Genomic DNA, 17,461 nt, shown 5'->3' on the forward strand with positions numbered 1-17,461 from the left:
AAACGAAGCTGTGTCATGGTTCTTGGCCGGGCGTGGGTTGGAGTGCAGCCAAGGACAGGTACTGGAATGGCTGGGGCATGGGGCGGGCAGCAGCTCCGTATGGGAGCTATCAGTGGTTGATGCCTGGGCTTGGTTCCTTGGGACACTGAGGGTCATAGCAGAGCTGAGGCACACCGGCTCTCAGTGGAGAAGGTAACCAACAGCAGCTATGAGCGATCCGGCTGAAAATAAAAAAGAAAACCCAACAAAATTGGGTTGCATTATTTACAGCAACAGAAGGTTTTATTTTGGCAGTTTTCATGGCTGTAAAATACATCCTTCATTGTTAAAAGTCATAATGTCAATCTGAAATCTGCTGGGCTTCCCTTTACCCTGAACACTTGCCACTTCTTCTGGGGTGTGCTTGGAGTCTGAGGTGGCTGTTGATGCGGGAGCTATCACCATTTCTGAAGTGAAAAGCTTAAATCCAAGATTTTATGTTACTTATTGCTTGATTCAAGTTCTTGCCATTTCTTCAAACTGTATTAGTTTCTTTTTTTTTAAATTATGGTTAAAGAAACAAACATGAGTGTCTTGACATGCATAGATATGGCTCTGTCTCCATTTGGGGAGCTATCATTTGCTCCAGGTCAGGACCATCTCCTGGCCATGCACACAGCAGTGAGGACTGCTAGAGCCAGGCAATCTCCTGATGCAAGGCTCGTGGCGTGCTGGGCCCCACTGCCACCGATGTGAGTGCAAGTCCCCGGGCACTCGGTGAGCCGGGGGCAGAGCCCCAGCCTGCTGGAGAGAGCAGCAATGCGGAGAAGGGGAGCTGAAGGCTTTGCTGTCAGTGGGGCCCAGCGTGGCGGGAGGCAGGTCCTGAGCGGCAGGAGGCTGGGTGGCTCTGCCAGGCAGCTTTGTTGGCAACCACGCTGGTGCAGTCAGCCATCCCCTCGCCTCTCCGTACCTGGGGAATATGCCTCCACAGTACCTTTCTGCTGGCTCCCTGTCCTCCCCTGCCCTGCCCACAGGCAGCTTGTACCTGTTGCTCCTCATCCCAGCGTTCTCCATTATTTTGCACAGTTCTCACTCACTGATGTGCTTATAAAAAGCAAACCTATTACCCCTTGGCTGTCATCTTCTTAAAAGAGGTAAGCTTTTCCATCTCCTCCCATGAACTAAACTCTTGAACACCAGTAGCCAGAGTGCTCTCTGGCATCCAGATGAGATCTTGCTAGAGCACAGAACCATACATGGCATTAGTACTTCCCTATCACTGCTGGAAATACTGCAGTATTTTGGATTGTCTTTGCCTTTTTTGAGTCCACGCTGCAGCGATGGTTCACAGTCATTCTGTGATTGCTGAGTGTGTCCTGGTGTTTCCCCCTTCTCTCATTTCCAGCTCTCAACCACCAGTTTTCAGAAGAGAGTCTGACCATAAGTCTTAAAGCTCATGACCTTGAACTTTGTTCTGTGAAAAGCGAAAAATCAGAAGTGAAACTGAGCAGTGTCGTGTTGCTCTTCTAGCTGAGTGAACAAAGAAAGTCACTTCAAAGAATAGCTTTGCATGTTGCTTGAGAGATCTCCAGATAAAGTGGAAAAAATTACTCCACGAAGTCTCTTTATACTTCATGGTGGAGAACCTGCCCTTGCAGAAAAACAGCAAACAGGCAAACCTCTTCCCTTAATTTTCTGCAATTAGAGCAAGAAATAAAACAAACAAAAAAAAAACAACAAAAAGAGGTGTCCATTGGCATTCTCCTAAATAAATTCATTTCAAAGATGTATCTCTCTAATCTTATAGGGATTTCCTTTACCTATTTTTCACTTGAGCTGTGGTAACCAGAATAAGTAGATAAAAACCTGCCTTGCTTGCAGCAGCTCCCTTCCCTTTTTTAAACACCAGCTAAATCAGTTACTTCTATGCGGTAGAAAGGAGTTAGTTCATTAAGTTTACATGCAGATTTTAGCTGTTAATGTTCTCTCCCTGGTGAAAGATTTCTGAAGGGTTTTCTGGTCAGTCTAATCAAGAGGCAGAGCTGAACAGAAGCACAAGATAGTTGAGTTTCTTTCATTTTCCAGATTTTGATGATCACAATTTCCTTTTACAGGAAAGCAAAAGCAAAATTAAAAAAATGGCTACAACAGCAGCAAATACTCAAAGACAAACGATAGGCTGTGAGGAATACAGTCTGTACAGTAGCTTGAGTGAAGACGAGCTTATAAAGATGGCCATCCAGCAGAGCTTGGAAGAGGACCCTGCGGGTCAGCCAGCTGCCCAGAGCCACCAGAAGTCGATGGTGGCGGCTCCCGGCGAGGCGGCCGCCCCGAGCCGCGCCAGCAGCCACAACCCGCCCTACCGCATCTACCCGTGGCAAAGGTGAGCGAGCGCCTGCCTGAGCCGCGCCGTCCCAACAAACACCCTGCCCGGGAAGCGCAAACAGCTTCCCCTGTCTGAACACGTGCTTTCTAATTAGCTCTGCCAAGCGGCTGCTCTGCGAGTCTGTCATTAGTCTGAAAGCCAGAGTCTGCTATAAATCCAATGAGGTCAATAATTCACGCCCTCACAGTGAAATGAGAATTTGCTTGATGTTGTCTGTTTTAAGCAACAAATAAAATAAGAAAAGGGGCACTGCTACAAGCTTTCCTGAACGACAGAAGCCCTGCCGAAGCCAGCGGCTCCTTTCCCCCATGAGGGCACACTGTACACCGAGCTTAGGTTTTGCCAGAGAGGGAGCACAGCGTTTGGTATAGGAAAACATAGTAGAAAAGCCAAAAATAGGTATATAAAGCAGTGTAAGCTGGCTACCTTTTAGATACTGCAGTCTTTAAAAGATGTAGTTATTTCAGATCAGAGTCCAACCTCAAGGACACCGCTCTCAGCCAAGAGCAGCTCCCGACACCAAAGCGTGGCGGCATCTCCCCCCCGGCGATGCCAGGCTGTGGGTTACAGACACCTATGGACAGTTTCAAACCCAGACATTGTTCTCCTTTCATTTTTTAAAAGGCAGATTTCTCGAGGGGGGAGGGAAGAGGCTACAAAGTCACCCCAAAACCAAGGAAAAATATCCTTTTACACTAATCTTTTTTTAATAATCTGGGAGTAACTGAAGTTTTGGTCCTCCTTCTTTCTCATCATTCCACTGTCCTCTGATGCCTCACTCATTACCACCTGTGATCATTTGGTTTCCAAGGCTGGGAAACTGGGGACAATTTAATTAGCAGTAAGCATGTTTCATAGCTGCGGAATCAGGATGCTGTACAGCAGGCAGATCTGCTCGCATCAAAGGTCGTGGCTTCTTGGTGGCGTTACCGTGCACTTGCACTGTCAGCTCTGCCGTGGGGACCCGATGTGGGGGAGAATAAGGGCTTCCCTGGCCATTTGGTCCTGTCCTCCTCAGGGGTCCTTTGACACCTGTTATTTTGGCAAAAGGCAGCATCTGCAGTTCTGTGAATTAACCTGTCCTGCCTTTGCCTCAGCCCAGCAGCTTTTGACCTCCCACTGGAGGGAAAACCTTTGCAGCTTGTAGCTCCAGATCTGTAGCATTGCCAAACTCTTCTGCCACCTGGGACAGCCAAGCTGGAAACGGAGCCAGCACCCGGGGGCCCTGAGTCCTCCTCTGCCCCCGCCTCCGACCTGCTTGCGTGGCACTGTGGAGGTGATGAATGTCACCTCGCCTCGTGCCTGCTTCCTGTGCGGTGGTGGTAGGGTTAACCTCACTCTTGTCTTATATGGTCATTTGAATCCCCTGACGCTTCCTCAGAGGGCCAAAAATAATCTCGAGCAGAGCAAGCAGCTGAATCCAGCACAGAGCAAGCCGTGGCCATCTGCTTTTATTCAAAGCCCTGACCAGCAGGCTTTCTCGCTCCGTCTCCGTGGATGTGTGTCTCTGTTTCTGCCTCAACATGACCTGTTTCTCCTATTCGGAGTATTTCTCCTTATTTCATTCATGTCATCGCCACTCCAGATTGACGGCCCAGCAGAGAGGCCGTGCTCAGCCATCCAGCTCGGGGGCAGCCTGGGGGGTCAGGCGAAGGTACGACGGCAGCCTGTTCAGCACATCCCAGCCTGTGTAAGTGCCTCCCTCTCCTGCTTTCCCCCCCCGGTCAAAACAAGCCTTGCTACCCACTCTCCCCCTGAGAGCGCTCTTCTAGGCAGTTCATCTGGAGGAGTTCATGAACTGCTTAGAGGGGTCTTGCTGATACCTGCACTGCACCCTTGCTGCCTTCCTGCTCTTCCTTCTGACCTCCCAGCTGCCCCGGGCCATGCCCTGGGTCTTGCGGGTGACCCACCTCAAACCTTCCTTGTTCTCTTCTCCCCCTTCGCCCCTTTCCATCCCTCCAGTGCACATGTCCCGGGGACTCCGGGTCATTTGGTAGCTCTGAGGTGACAAAGACAGCAGGGAAGGGATGCCTGCGCTGTGGTTTATTTATATAGGCAGGTTCCCGCATCAACACAGTAGATGAGGCAGGCAGGTGCTGATAGTAACTGCATTGGTATTAAGTTCAGGGTTCAACAGTGGGGAAGAGTGGGGAAAACAAACATTTTATCGTAGTATATAAACAAGGTGAGAAACTCCAGTCCTTCAAAGTAAATATTTTATAAATGCTTCCAAGATGCTGTGCCTGTTCCCAGCAATAACTGCACTGCCCTGCCACACTGAGGAGGGCTGCTGGGGAGCCGTACCACATCTTACCTGCCCAAGGAGGAAACCAGCTTGACTGACTTTGATCCTCCTGGCCACATTTTGTTGTTGGCAGAGACCATAAATAAGCTTAGGTGAACAGAGTCATGGATGAGGAAAGCAGACAGGCAAGCTCTGCCCCAGTGCCTGTGTGTAGTGGAAGTGTTTGGACCATGATGGGTTTATTACAGCTCCCTGAGGGGCAGAGTAGATGCAGGCACCTGCCTTTAGCTATCAGATGAAGACAGGAAAGTGTTGTAGGCAGCACTTGTATGTCCTGCAGAAAACTCTTCCCTGCCTTTTTTACCTACCCAGTTCAAATCCACTTTGTTTTATCCACCTTACAAGTCCCTCCCTGGATGCATGGTTGCAGTGACTACCCCTCCACCACTCCTTCCTTTCATCCCTCTCCCAGCTCTACATTCTTCCCTACCTCACCCTGCACCCTGGCTGATCAGGGCTCTATCCCACGCTCTCCACTGACATTGCCCTCCCTGACATATGTGAAAATCTCTTTCTGCTGAAACATGAAGCCTCCCTCATCCCTGTTACCTGCCAGCTCCCCTTGGCCACACTGAAATCGCATCCTCTCTCTGCACACCTTGCATGCCTCTATCCTGCTCTGGGTGCGATGACTGGAGGGCAGGCTTTTCTTCTGCATCACGAAGTTCAATAGAGTTCAGTCCACAAGAAGGCTGGGATAAAGCTGATAAGCTAGCCCTTCTCTGCTGCCAGGTGAGAGCAGAAATGTGGCTGGGAAGCCACAGAAAAGCATGATGGCACAACTGTTTTATAGCCCTGGTCTCCGAGCCAGGCAGGGATGATAGCTGGCTTCACCTGGGGAGATGTTGTTCCTTCATGCTGCCTGCATCTCACCAGGCTGCCAGGAAAAGAAGGAGCTTCTTGAACCCTTCTGTGCTCCACTGCACCTCTTCTGCAGCGCTCAGAACTGACCCCACCATACATCTCTTCTGCAATGAGTATTTATTATCTTGGCTACTGGCCTTTGAAATGCAGTAATTCTTTTGACTCGCCTATAAGGTTAAGATTTCTTCAGACCTTCAGGCTTCCTCCATAGTTCTAATACTTGTTTTTTCTATATCTGATGAAATCCAAGCAGCAGAATGTGTTGGTTTTTTTATAACAGCCAACTATGAGCCAGGCAGAGAACAAGGATTTCACATGGAGATTCGTTAAACTTTCTGTACTGATCTGGAATTCACTTGGCTAAAACATCTACAGCCTGGTCCAGCAAACCCCCTCATCTTACTCAGGAATCATTTAAGGTCAAGGAGCCCAACAGAAGTTTGCTTCATTCAACATCTGAGGGCTTAAGCAGAATAGTAACTGATTCTTCATGGATTTTTAACCCTTCTGCAGATCCGAGGTACCCTCTGCTTTCACTGAGGTCTCAGCTAACGTGATTCACCTTGCATTTGCTGTGTGCCAGCCCCATGCACAGACTCCTGCCGTGGCCCCCCTGGCATGCAGTAACTCATAAAGCGCTGGTAACTCTATCGTGTGCCCAAATCCCGAAGTCGAAGTCGCAGTGAGCAGCCCCGCACGTGTAACATGAACCTTTGCACAGAACAACAGATGGCTTCAGCAGCCTGGTGCCAGAGGCTTTTAAAGACAAAGATCCCCCATCTCCTCTTCTTCTCCCAGCCAAACGTGCCAATTGTTGCTGTTAACTAACTTCAACAAAATGCTCAATTTCAAACTTCTATATAGAAATCTATTATCTATACAAAACTAGCAATTTTAGTTTTAGTCCCCAGGGTACTCTAAATAGCATGGAGATACAGCAGTGTCCCTGGGACCTCAGCCCGGCGGTTAACAGAAGGTCAGTCAGTTCCTCCTGGGTGGGCTGTGGCCAGGAGGGCAGTTGCCTGCTCTAGCTGTTATCTCCTCAGGCAAAACGCCTGGCTTTGTGTCCCATATCTCCCCCCATTCCAGCGTTGCTATTTTTGTGGCTCTGCTGTCTTGAGATCACTGCTTCCAGCTATAGAGAAAGAGCAAGTAGCACTAAGTACTTTTTCACCTGGGAAATGGTGTGTTTTCCCATTCCTTGGTACCGGTGTTGTGTTCACCTGCTTCTACTCCAGGCCCTGAGTTCATCCTCAGAGAAGCAGCTTGGTCACTTTTCTTTCAGTGCTAATATCAGTGTTCATGGCACAGACTGGGTACCTCTGGGCAAGCTGAAATTAATGATGCCTGTGTGAGTTTCAGGCTGTTGGTCTGTCCAGCCCCTGCAAGGCAACAAAATCCAGTGCTGCTCCTGTAACCTGCAATAAATGCAGAGGTTGTACTGATGATCTGCTTTGTGAGGCTCCAGTGCTGAGCTGCCCATATTTTTCTGTCTCTGATCTCACTCTGTTCTGGCATTTTAGACCTTCTGTCATAACCAGAGTTTCTGGTTGTTCCCATCATCACTGCCCTGCATGACCTTCATCACATGCTGTATTCCTACCCTGGCGATGCTAATAGTCTCTCTGAGACACACACCTCCCTCCCCAGTCTCTCTGCCTTCAAGGCTGAAAGATTTTCTCTTTAGACTTAGTTCAAATCACAAACTCTCCTATGTTTTCAACATCCTTTTGTTCTCTGTCTCTGAAAATATAGCCCATGTTCATTTATTGCAAGTCCCCATCAGAACGGGAAAAATGCTTTTTCCTTTGCGGTGTTTGATGTCCTGGAGCTTAGCCATTTGATGGCTGCCTTCTCCCAGCACAGCTCAGCAGGAGCAGGACCAGGCGCTGGGGCTGGAAGGCACAGCACACCACCCTGCACAGAGCCACTGCCTGCCACGGGCAAGGACCCTGCCCGCATTGGCTGCAGGGTACCAGCTCCCTGCCTCTGCTGTCCTGTCGGCAGCCTCAGCTGGGGTGGAAGAAGGGAGGTAGGCCCTGCTACCGGCGCTGCTGATCAGTGGCACAGTGACTGTCAGGCAGCGTCGTGACTCCAGCAGAGCAGGGAGTCTTGCAGCGGCTCTCGCTGATGCTCTGCAGGAGGACTGGTGTGCCCAGGTCAGCCCTGCTCTGCAATTGCTCTGACAGAGCTCGGAGAAATGGGTTGCTGCCCGGACTGTGCAGAATGCATGCTTGGCAAAGGGAAGGCTTGTCAGAGCAAAGCTCACTTGTAGGCTGCTCATTGTGTCTCAGTTCTGGGTGGCATGGAGCACACTTCATGCTTTTTATAGATTTTCACAGTGAGCCTCTTCTTGAAAGGTTCAGAATTAGGTAGCATCAAAAAAGACAACATACATGTTATTTTTCTTTTTGCTGCTAAACACTGAAATACTGCTTTAACACTTTTCAGTGATTCTACACGTTTCAGTGACTTTCTACTCCCAAGAGGCTTTAAAATATTCCCTCCCTTCCAAATATTTTTTAATTCCTGTTACTCCCTGTGCCTAGAAGTTACTTGGCGTCGTGGAGCCTGACAGTGGTTTGCTGGGTTCAAATGGACCATAACATGAACCACGTCACAGCTTGGCACCAGGTCCAAGTTGGGGTTCCAGAGGTCCCTGACTGTTGCAGTTACTTGGGGAACTGCTGACTTGGCTAAGAGGTTTGCAACAGTGGGCTTGTCAACAAAGCTAATGGGTCTCCTCCCAAGCAGGCTTCTAAAGACCAGATTTTCAGAAGTGCCCAGCACCTAACATGTCTTACTGGCACACCAAAGACACGTTTTTGAAGGTCTATAATGTCCAAAGCGGTTATAATTTCTGAACATTTGCGTGCTCAGTGCTGAAATAACAGCTGGGGATCTCTGGGTCATGGTCATGAAGGGCAGCTCAGAATTTCATTTGAGTGGGTGGATATTTTTTTTTTTTAATCCTCCCTGGCTGAAGAAAGGAGAGCCCAGACCACCACTGTAATGTTCACGTGATCTAACCAGAGCTCTCCCTTCTTCGTAACTGGTCCAGCTAACTTCTGAAAACAGGCTTGCATAAGAGAAATAGGAAGTATCTTTAAAATACAAGAACAAGATTTATGGAGAATTTCTGCTTTAGGGCTAAGCCACCTGCAAATCAAAGTTAAAATTTTCTTCAGGGATGAGCAGGGACAATTCTCTTCAAAGCCAATCTTGTTTAAGAGGTCTCATATGGAAACACCTTGCCACATGGGAGGGTGGTGCAATTATCACAACTGTGGATGCTCATGGCGGTGTACAGGGCACAGGTAGAGCTAGGCTCCTCCAACTCCAGATATCTAAAATATAAATGTTTTTGTCAGAGATTAGTCACACCTACACTTTCCTTACAGTTCGAGGAAAGAGATCAGCACCTCCAGCCAGTGATTCTTCTGTTGTGAATGACCAAATTACAGCAGACAAATTTTACCTCCATAGGCCCTGTAGCAAGACACCTTAGGGCTACAAATACCTATTATATAGGCTGTAGGGGTTCACTGTTTTTGCCAAATGATACAGCGATGTTGCTGCAAAAAGCTTCTCAGTAATGAAGGAAGCAGTAATCAAGTTTTAATCTTGTTTTAAAGAGAGCTTGACCCTGTAGTGGCAGCAATCAAGGATGGAGATGAAAAAGCAGTATGTAACATGATGAAATCAGGAAAAGACCTTTCTGAACCTAATAAGGATGGATGGATACCCCTCCACGAAGCTGCGTACTATGGCCAAGTGGGTTGCCTGAGGCTGTTGCAAAAAGGTCAGTGAAGTTAAAACTAATTTATTACAAAAGGGAGAAGAAGAATATTAATAAACTAAAAAGCAGAAATAGCAGCAGCCAAATGCTTGCCTGGGACGGTGTGTGAACATTTTTTTCCAACCCCTCTGAGTGTATATTAATTTCACCTTCTCTTTGAGAATAGGTTTCCAGACAGAAGCCTCTAAATGTTAGGATCTTCAGGAGAAAATTAGATCTGGAGAGATCTTCCCAAGCCCTGGATTTCTCACAGTAAAGCCTTGTAGCTGAGCTCTCAGCTGTTGTGAACTGCTTGGCTGCTGCAGCTGACAGCAATTACCCCAGATCCCACTAGCTGGAGGTCCAGCCCAGCACCGCTGTGCTGGTTCTTGAAGGGGGTTAACTACTATAGTTTGTTTTCAAACTGCTGCTGAAGAGCAGTTACTCAGCAGCTTTCTGCATCACTACTGACAATAGCTGAACATTTTAATCTAAGCTGGTGACTGATTTACATACTTAATCTGAGTTATAGTAACTTTATAGTATATTCTTAACTTACTTTGGTCATGGAAGAGGAAAAGAAAAGAAAAAAACAACAAAAACTCACCTAAAACTGCAAGGATTTTGCAAGGTGATGGTGCTGCAGATACTTGTGTGCTTACTGCATGCCATAATGACTTTGGGCTCACCATTTATTCACAGCATACCCCGGCACAATCGACCAGCGCACACTCAACGAGGAGACGGCTCTCTACCTGGCCACCAGCCGTGGCAACCTGGACTGCCTGGTCACCCTGCTGCAGGCTGGGGCCGAGCCCGACATCTCCAACAAGGCCAGAGAAACACCGCTCTACAAAGGTGAGCGGCTGTGTTTCCAGGGATGCTGAGCACTTCTGGCACCACCAAGGCATTGCTGCAGGTGCTCTTGCGATGTAGGGCTGAAACTCAGCAATTAGCTCCCATTTTGCCCCCTCCTCCAGTAGTCCCGTATCTCCTATGTCTGAACTGCCATGCCACGGCTTCTCTTGTCCACATCAGAGACAGGATTAGTGGCTGCCCTGCGGGGTGCAGGCTGCAGCGTGGTGCTGAGGGTGGGATGAGTGATGCTTAGTGGGGCCTTAAGCACAGGGTGTCTGCACAATGTCCCAAACTTACGGGAAGCAGAAAGCTGGCTAGTACAGGAATATGTATGCTTTGCTTTTCTAAACAGTAGGACCTAAGTAGCTGTTAGAGCTGGGAGTACAGTAACTGTGGACATGCCAGTGATTCATATACTGTGTGCGCCAGGCCAGGCTGCGTGCTATGGCAGATGCATAAAGTTATAAACAATTCAGTGAAGTCGATGAAGTGTTTAACAGGGACATACAAATTTGCTGTTGGTCGGAGAGAACACTTTCTTTAGTAGAACAGCATTACATTCATGATATCACGAAGATTCAGAGAAGGAGATGATCTGTCACACCTTCGTGTCCCTTCCCCTTTTATTGACTGCTCCTGCCATGACTATTTTTAGTGCTCTAAAACATTAAAAAGCAGATATTACCGGTTTCAACAGTAATCTTGCCTCCAACTTTGGATGCCTGACATTAGAGCTGCTCAGTTTAAAATGCCTTAGTTTTAAAATTCTGGCTTATAATCAGCTAAAGGAAAGCTGTTCAACTGTGCATTAAACACAGTAGTGATAGAGTAGTACTCATAGTAATAATAATAACAATAATATGAAAGCACCCTTTAGCCAGAGAAAACCTGGCTAACGTAAGTGGTAGTGTTGATGTAAAAATCTTCTGGTCTATCCTCCAGCAAAAAAAGGAGTGGAAAAAATTATCATAACAAATTACTCATCCCTAGCATGGAAGCAAACTAAACTCTGCAGAGGTATGCATAGGTAATTACAGCAGTGCCGAATCAGATAGTTGCTTTCAGTACACATGAGTGACACCTATGTATGGGAGAGGAAGCCATGGCAATGTCCCAAGGGAAGACTCAAAACCAAAAGTCAGGATCTCTGTGAGAAAAAGACACTATTATTTCAAAGAAAAAAACAATTGCTGTGGAATGTGCTGGCCTCTCTTTCTGCACATCGTACAACAAATGCTAATTGGGCATTGTAAAAGTGGCTGCTTATTCCAGGTACCTTTGGTTTGGGGTCCCACAGTAAAAGTGTGTAGGAAGCCTCATGATTTGGGATTAAAAAAGCAATGGAACAAATCACTAGAATAAAAATCAACAAAATGCTATTAATTATCAAGAAAATACCTTTAGCCCAGGATGGTCCTGAACTACCTATTGTTGCAGGCCGAGAGAGTGCTACTGACTCACACCATTATTGTTTTCTAAGGATTCTTTTCTGGCCACTGTTGGTTTGAGCTTTTTTTTATTTTCTTGTCTATATAGAGCTTTATCTTCAGTCCATGGCAGTAAGATACAGAGTCAGTTTTCACAGAATTTGGAAAGAAAGTGTTCAGATCATGTGATTTCTGTAACACGTTTGTTCTTCATAAATTATGTCCTGCACCTTGTCACCTCCCTGTGTCACTGTGGTATCCAGTTGGTACAAATGTGCTGGGCTGGATTCCCCTCAGTACCAGGCTTGGCACAAGTCCTGCACAGGACACTTAGCCTCCCCCAGGTCCCGGCTGAAGATTGGCCTCACCGCCACATCCTTTACGAGCCCCAGACAGTGTCATTTGGCAACAGTTCTGGCTCTCATATTGACCTAGATGGATCTTTGGTCTTACTCACTAGTTGTATTATATTGCCTTATGCTACATGAAATGGATACCACAATACCCAGAATCTTTTCAAAAGCCTGTCCTAATCACTTGCCTTTTTTCCAAAACAGCCTGTGAGCGCAAGAATGCAGAGGCCGCAAGACTCCTGGTACAGTACAATGCTGATACCAACCATCGTTGCAATCGTGGATGGACTGCTCTCCATGAGGCTGTCTCCCGAAATGATCTGGAGATTATCGATATCCTTGTGAAAGGGGGTGCCAACATTGAGTCTTCAAACACCTATGGGATCACTTCTTTATTTGTGGCAGCTGAGAGTGGGCAGTTGGAAGCTTTGAGATACCTGGCAAAATGTGGTGAGTACAGTTGTGCCGTTACATGCCTTTACTCATTTCATTCTTAATATTTCAAAGTTTCCATTAATTCTCCCTGGCTCAGTTTTTCCATCTCTGAAGACAAGGCCTAGCCTGTAGAGGTGCTGAAACCCTGTTGCTCCAGATGGCTGAATTGTGTAGGGTCTTTCAGAGAGCATGGTCTAGACACATGCGCTTCTTCAGCATTCATTCATGGTCACCTACTTTGGGAAGTAACATGGTGCTCTCTAATTGCATTGCCTGACAGCTTTCAAAACCCATATTGCTGCACACATGTAGCCTCAAATCCAATCAGTCATAAAAGACAACTGTAGGTGGTAATAGATGGCAGAAGTTGAACATTAGCCAACCCCATCTGCTCATGAACATGTGCAGTGATGGGCAAGGTTACCTCTCCTCCAATAATGAATTCTGCTGAAAACAGATGAAGTACTATTGTATAGTTAACGGATTTACACCACGGAGAAGCAGACTCGCTCTCCCCCATGTGTATGTGTTCAAACATATAAACAGAGTGAATTTGATTCTAGTTTACACTAAACCTACCTTTTACTGCTCCACTCATGTAAAACAGCTTTACAATAAGCATAACATACTTTACTACTACGTGGAGGCATATTTTATTTTCACTGTGGGCTAATATCTTCAATGTAGGTAAGAACTGGGTCCTTCACTTGTGACACAAGAGCTAAACAGAAATGAAGATAAGAAAAACTTCTGAAGCTGTTAGTATGGCTAAGAAAGATATGAGAGTTGGGGGACAAAAAGTGTGTTCTGCTGTCCAGCTGGCATTGTCAAGTCAGTTTTATATGACCGGTTAGTCCATCATACTGCCTATGATTTTAGAAACTAAGCCAGAATGTGATTTGTGTTTCAACTTAGATAGATATTAGGATTTCCTTAAAGTTCAATTTTGAGAAAAATACACAGGAGAAAATCCAATAAAACTGTCCCATTGTTTCAAGCCCTGAAAAGCTCCTCTGAGAATCCCAGGAATGATATCACTGCATTGTTTACGATGAGCAATGTTCATCATAAAAAGGGTTTCTTTTTCATTTCTTTTTCATTAGGAATGTAGTCCTGTGTTATGTTTTGTCACTGCAATTCTCCTGATGTTTTCAGCTACAACATCTTCAAAGGGCCAAACACAACACAGATGTTTCAGTTTGGGATGAGAGCACAGGGAAATGTTCCCTTTGGCAGGGAGCTTTCATGATCAAACAGGAGACTGATTGGCTTCTTTATTGGGGTTTAGAAGCAAAACTCCAGTGAACTGTCATTCCCATTTAGGATACATATAGAGCAGCCTTCCTGAGGACACCATGGTACAGTACATTACAGTCGAAACTGAGGCTTTCAGACCTTAAATATCTGGTACAGAAAAAGCTAGATTCCAAATTGTTTGTGGCCAAAAGTATTAGGTCTTTGTTTATTCTTGCATGTTGTTTACTAAGCTAAGCACACACTAGAGCTCAAGAAAAAAATGCCCTAAATAATCTAGTAGCTCATTAATAATATTTTTCTTTTTTTGGTAAAACTCACCATTTGTATCCTAACTTGAACCCTTGTGAAATGACGAGATATGGCCTCAGGTGTTGAGTTTTGAGATGAGATATTCATTGACTAAAGCATGCCCAAATAAAAGCTGATTAGAATTGTCGTTCGGTACTATGCAGATGTCATGTTAGAGAGTCCTATTTTAGCCTGGATATGTATTAAAATTAAAATACAGTGTAAATGTATTTAAACTATGAATATATAGAGTATAAATAGTATGTGTATATATAAATAAATTTGTATCATAAATACATAATCATACAATTTTGGAGAGCACCTATTGAGATCATCTGGTCCAAACTCCTGCTCAAGAACTGTGTATATACATAGTGTAAACATATAAATACTAATGGAATTATTGTGTCCAAAGAAAAGGCCATGCTATATAAAGAAGAACACATTTTAAAGTTTTTGCCTTTGAGATGCAGCTGAACGGAGCCTGGATTCAGGACTGGCAGCTAATGGTTACCACCCATGTTAAACTGTCCTTCATAAAATTCAGATCATAGTAAAAATCAGTGGAGATCTATGATATAACTGTTTATAATTGATATGACTGTATCACCTTTTCATTTTGCTCTGATATGACCTCATTCACATTCCTTCCAGAACATTTTGTAGCTCCAGTGTCATGGAGACATACATGTTCATTCAAAGTATGTTGCTTCCATCTGATTTTAACCTTTTGGTGCTACAAAGATTTTGTTTCCTTCCTAGGTGCTGATATAAATACTCAAGCCAGTGACAACGCCTCTGCTCTTTATGAAGCCTGTAAAAATGGGCACGTACGTATTGTGGAGTTTCTTTTGTCCCAAGGAGCAGATGCTAACAAAGCCAATAAGGACGGCCTGTTACCTCTTCACATAGCAGCAAAAAAAGGGATTTGCGAGTAAGTTTTAGTTCATTTCATAGTTTCATCTTTTAGACAAGAATCCAAAGTCCTTCTATGACCCAGATCTAATTCTGAGCATTGCGAGCAAGGGAGCTGCCAGTTGAGAACTGGGCTTTCTGCTTGCAGAGCTCAGGTTGGAAATTATGAACTCAAGAGTGTGTTTGCGGGTTGGGATGGGATGGGATGGGTTGGGACGGGGTAAGCAGGAATGTGGGGTGCAAGATCCCTTTAGCTTTGCCAAGATATCACCCATTACAGCTAAATAACCTCATGTATCTTGGAAGTGGATTAAACTGAGCTCCACAAAATATGCTTGAGATGGAATGAAAAAGCATCTTTGGGGGGGGTGGGGTAGGGTGGGGATTAGTCCTCAATAGCTATTGCAGTGTAGTTTGCAATCATTTCCCTACATGAGCCCATTGTGATTCTTCTGCACAAGCAGAACATGCTGCATTCATCTCTGGTGTGTTCAGGTTTTATTAACAATAATTCAAATGCTGACAGCAGGAAGTGGTTAAGTGAATCTCTAGGGCATTAGTGAGATTGTTGCTACAATATGGTGTCCAATTCTGGTACCCTGCCTTTCAGAAACCTTTCAGGAAATTGGAAAGGCTTCAGAAAAGAAGTATAAGAATTACAGTCTGGAAAATATACTTTATTAGTGAGTGATTAAATGACTCTGAAATGTAACAGACAAATGCATAAAAAGATCCAGTGGTTTGTTTCTGAAATGAAATGTGTTTGGGATAGAGCTGTGAGAAAAGTAACTAATGGAAAAAATAACAAGGAATTGGGTAGATTTACCAGTCCTCTGAAGTAGAGGTGTTGATAGGAGGGGGAGAAACGCCACAGCCTGTGATAAAGGATATCAATTTAGAAGATGCTGTCTAGGGATGGGATTATTGCACTGTCATGTAAATAGCGTTTACCTAGCTCTTTCAAGACCTGGGACATTGCAGCATGCTTCTGAGCCTGAACTCCTTAGCATTTACTCCTGATCCTAGGGCAAGTTTTAGCTCCTGCCTTTAACCCCTCGCTGCTGGAAGGGTGAGTGGCCCACAGCTATTTTTGCAAAACACAGTCACATCTTGCAGTGACAGACCCTTTTGGTGACTGTAGTGAACTCTTCTGACTATCACGGTTTCTATCAAAATCCTTTCAGCAATAGCCAAAGGGCAGTATATCCTACTGCAAAGACTGTTTCTGAATAGTAAAGCTATCTTTGCAGACAACTGCTAGAGGGGATTCTTACATATTTTACAATGTCTGAGGAATGAAAACTTTTGACAGCACTACACCTTCCCATAGCATCTTTTATCCTAGCATTTAGGTCTGCTTGGGAATCCCAATTAAGCTTCTCAGATCACTTTGATAGACCTAAGGATATTCATTTTCTGCAGTTGGAGTAGGCCTGCTTCTTTGTGCAAGCTGTGTATTCCAGAGGGCAGCCCAGTGTGAATTTATGTAATGGGTTTATACGCTTACAGCATGTACAAGAATACCCTGCATAGACTAATGCAGGCATGATTCAAAATTTTCTCTGGGGTTTGAGTTACAAAGACATTTTCTTGCAAACAAACACATTTTAGATGAGAAATGTGCCAGAGATAGAACGCAGCTCCAGTTGCTCACTTTCAAAAAACTTCATCTGAAAGTACAGTAAGTTGGTCTGAATCCAATTTGTATATAGAGTCTGGACCAGCTCTCTGAATCTTCTCCTCCCCTCTATAGTTCCACACCCCGACCTGGAAAGAAATTTACATGGAAACTCTGCAACCTGAGTCCCTCCCCGTGTCATGAAAGCAAGGGCCTGATTCAGACCTCACATCTATTATAACAACCAGCAGCATAAATGAGACCAGAATTCAGCCCAGACTCTGAGTTCCTTCACTTGTGAAAGACTGAGCACAAATTTTTGTGCACAACTGCTGCAAACTAAGTGCAAAAGAAAGAAAGAAGAAAAAGATCTCTTATAAATATTTATCTAAATGACAAAGCTTTAGCCCAATAGGCTGATCATTCTTAATTCCTCTGGCATTCAGTAAAATAACACCCTTCACGGTGACCTCTCTTTGTATTCCTGCAGATTTAATACGTAATTCTGCAGGAATTCCACGCTTCGACTTTTTGCCAGAGCACGAAGGCTCCCTACCATCAAAAAGCCAAGAATGTGGTCCCAAGGCTCAACTGTCAACTCTTGTTGCTTGGTGTTTGTTTATTTTAAATGACACCTTGTCAATACTGACCTGAAATTCATAAGGGTCATCTCATCAGCTGTAGGACAATCGCAAGCAGTCATTTAACTCCTTCCGCCTCGGAACTGAGATGCTGAGAAGGGAAGACTTTGTGAAGTGTGGGCAGATTTATTAAGTAAATGCAAGTCAATAAACTTGGCACACTCATACTAAGCATGCTCTGCCTCCTCCTCCGTATAATTTCTAACAAATAGAAATCACAGAAGCAGGTGTCAGGGATGAGGGGAATTTCAGCACTATTTCAAAACTGTACATGAAGCTCAGCCCTGTGATAGACGTGGGATGTAGTCTGGCTTGTCCGGCCTTGGCTGCCTTCACTTGAACTGTCTTCTCCCTCTA

The 17,461-nt window shown here is 45.2% G+C and overlaps 1 protein-coding gene across 1 annotated transcript in view; it reads left to right on the plus strand.

Moving 5' to 3' along the window:
- The window catches only part of ASB2 (ankyrin repeat and SOCS box containing 2), a 28,912-nt gene that overhangs the window by 3,994 nt on the left and 7,457 nt on the right, over positions 1-17,461 (plus strand). Inside the window, exons 2-7 of the mRNA XM_082316641.1 lie at positions 2,094-2,362; positions 3,951-4,055; positions 9,170-9,336; positions 10,015-10,170; positions 12,155-12,400; positions 14,693-14,864. Of these exons, the coding sequence (XP_082172767.1) occupies positions 2,118-2,362; positions 3,951-4,055; positions 9,170-9,336; positions 10,015-10,170; positions 12,155-12,400; positions 14,693-14,864 (1,091 nt within the window). The 5' untranslated portion in view covers positions 2,094-2,117. The remainder of the gene's footprint in view (positions 1-2,093; positions 2,363-3,950; positions 4,056-9,169; positions 9,337-10,014; positions 10,171-12,154; positions 12,401-14,692; positions 14,865-17,461) is intronic.

Source organism: Platalea leucorodia, assembly GCF_965183815.1.
Source record: "Platalea leucorodia genome assembly, chromosome: 7".
Taxonomy (NCBI): domain Eukaryota; kingdom Metazoa; phylum Chordata; class Aves; order Pelecaniformes; family Threskiornithidae; genus Platalea; species Platalea leucorodia.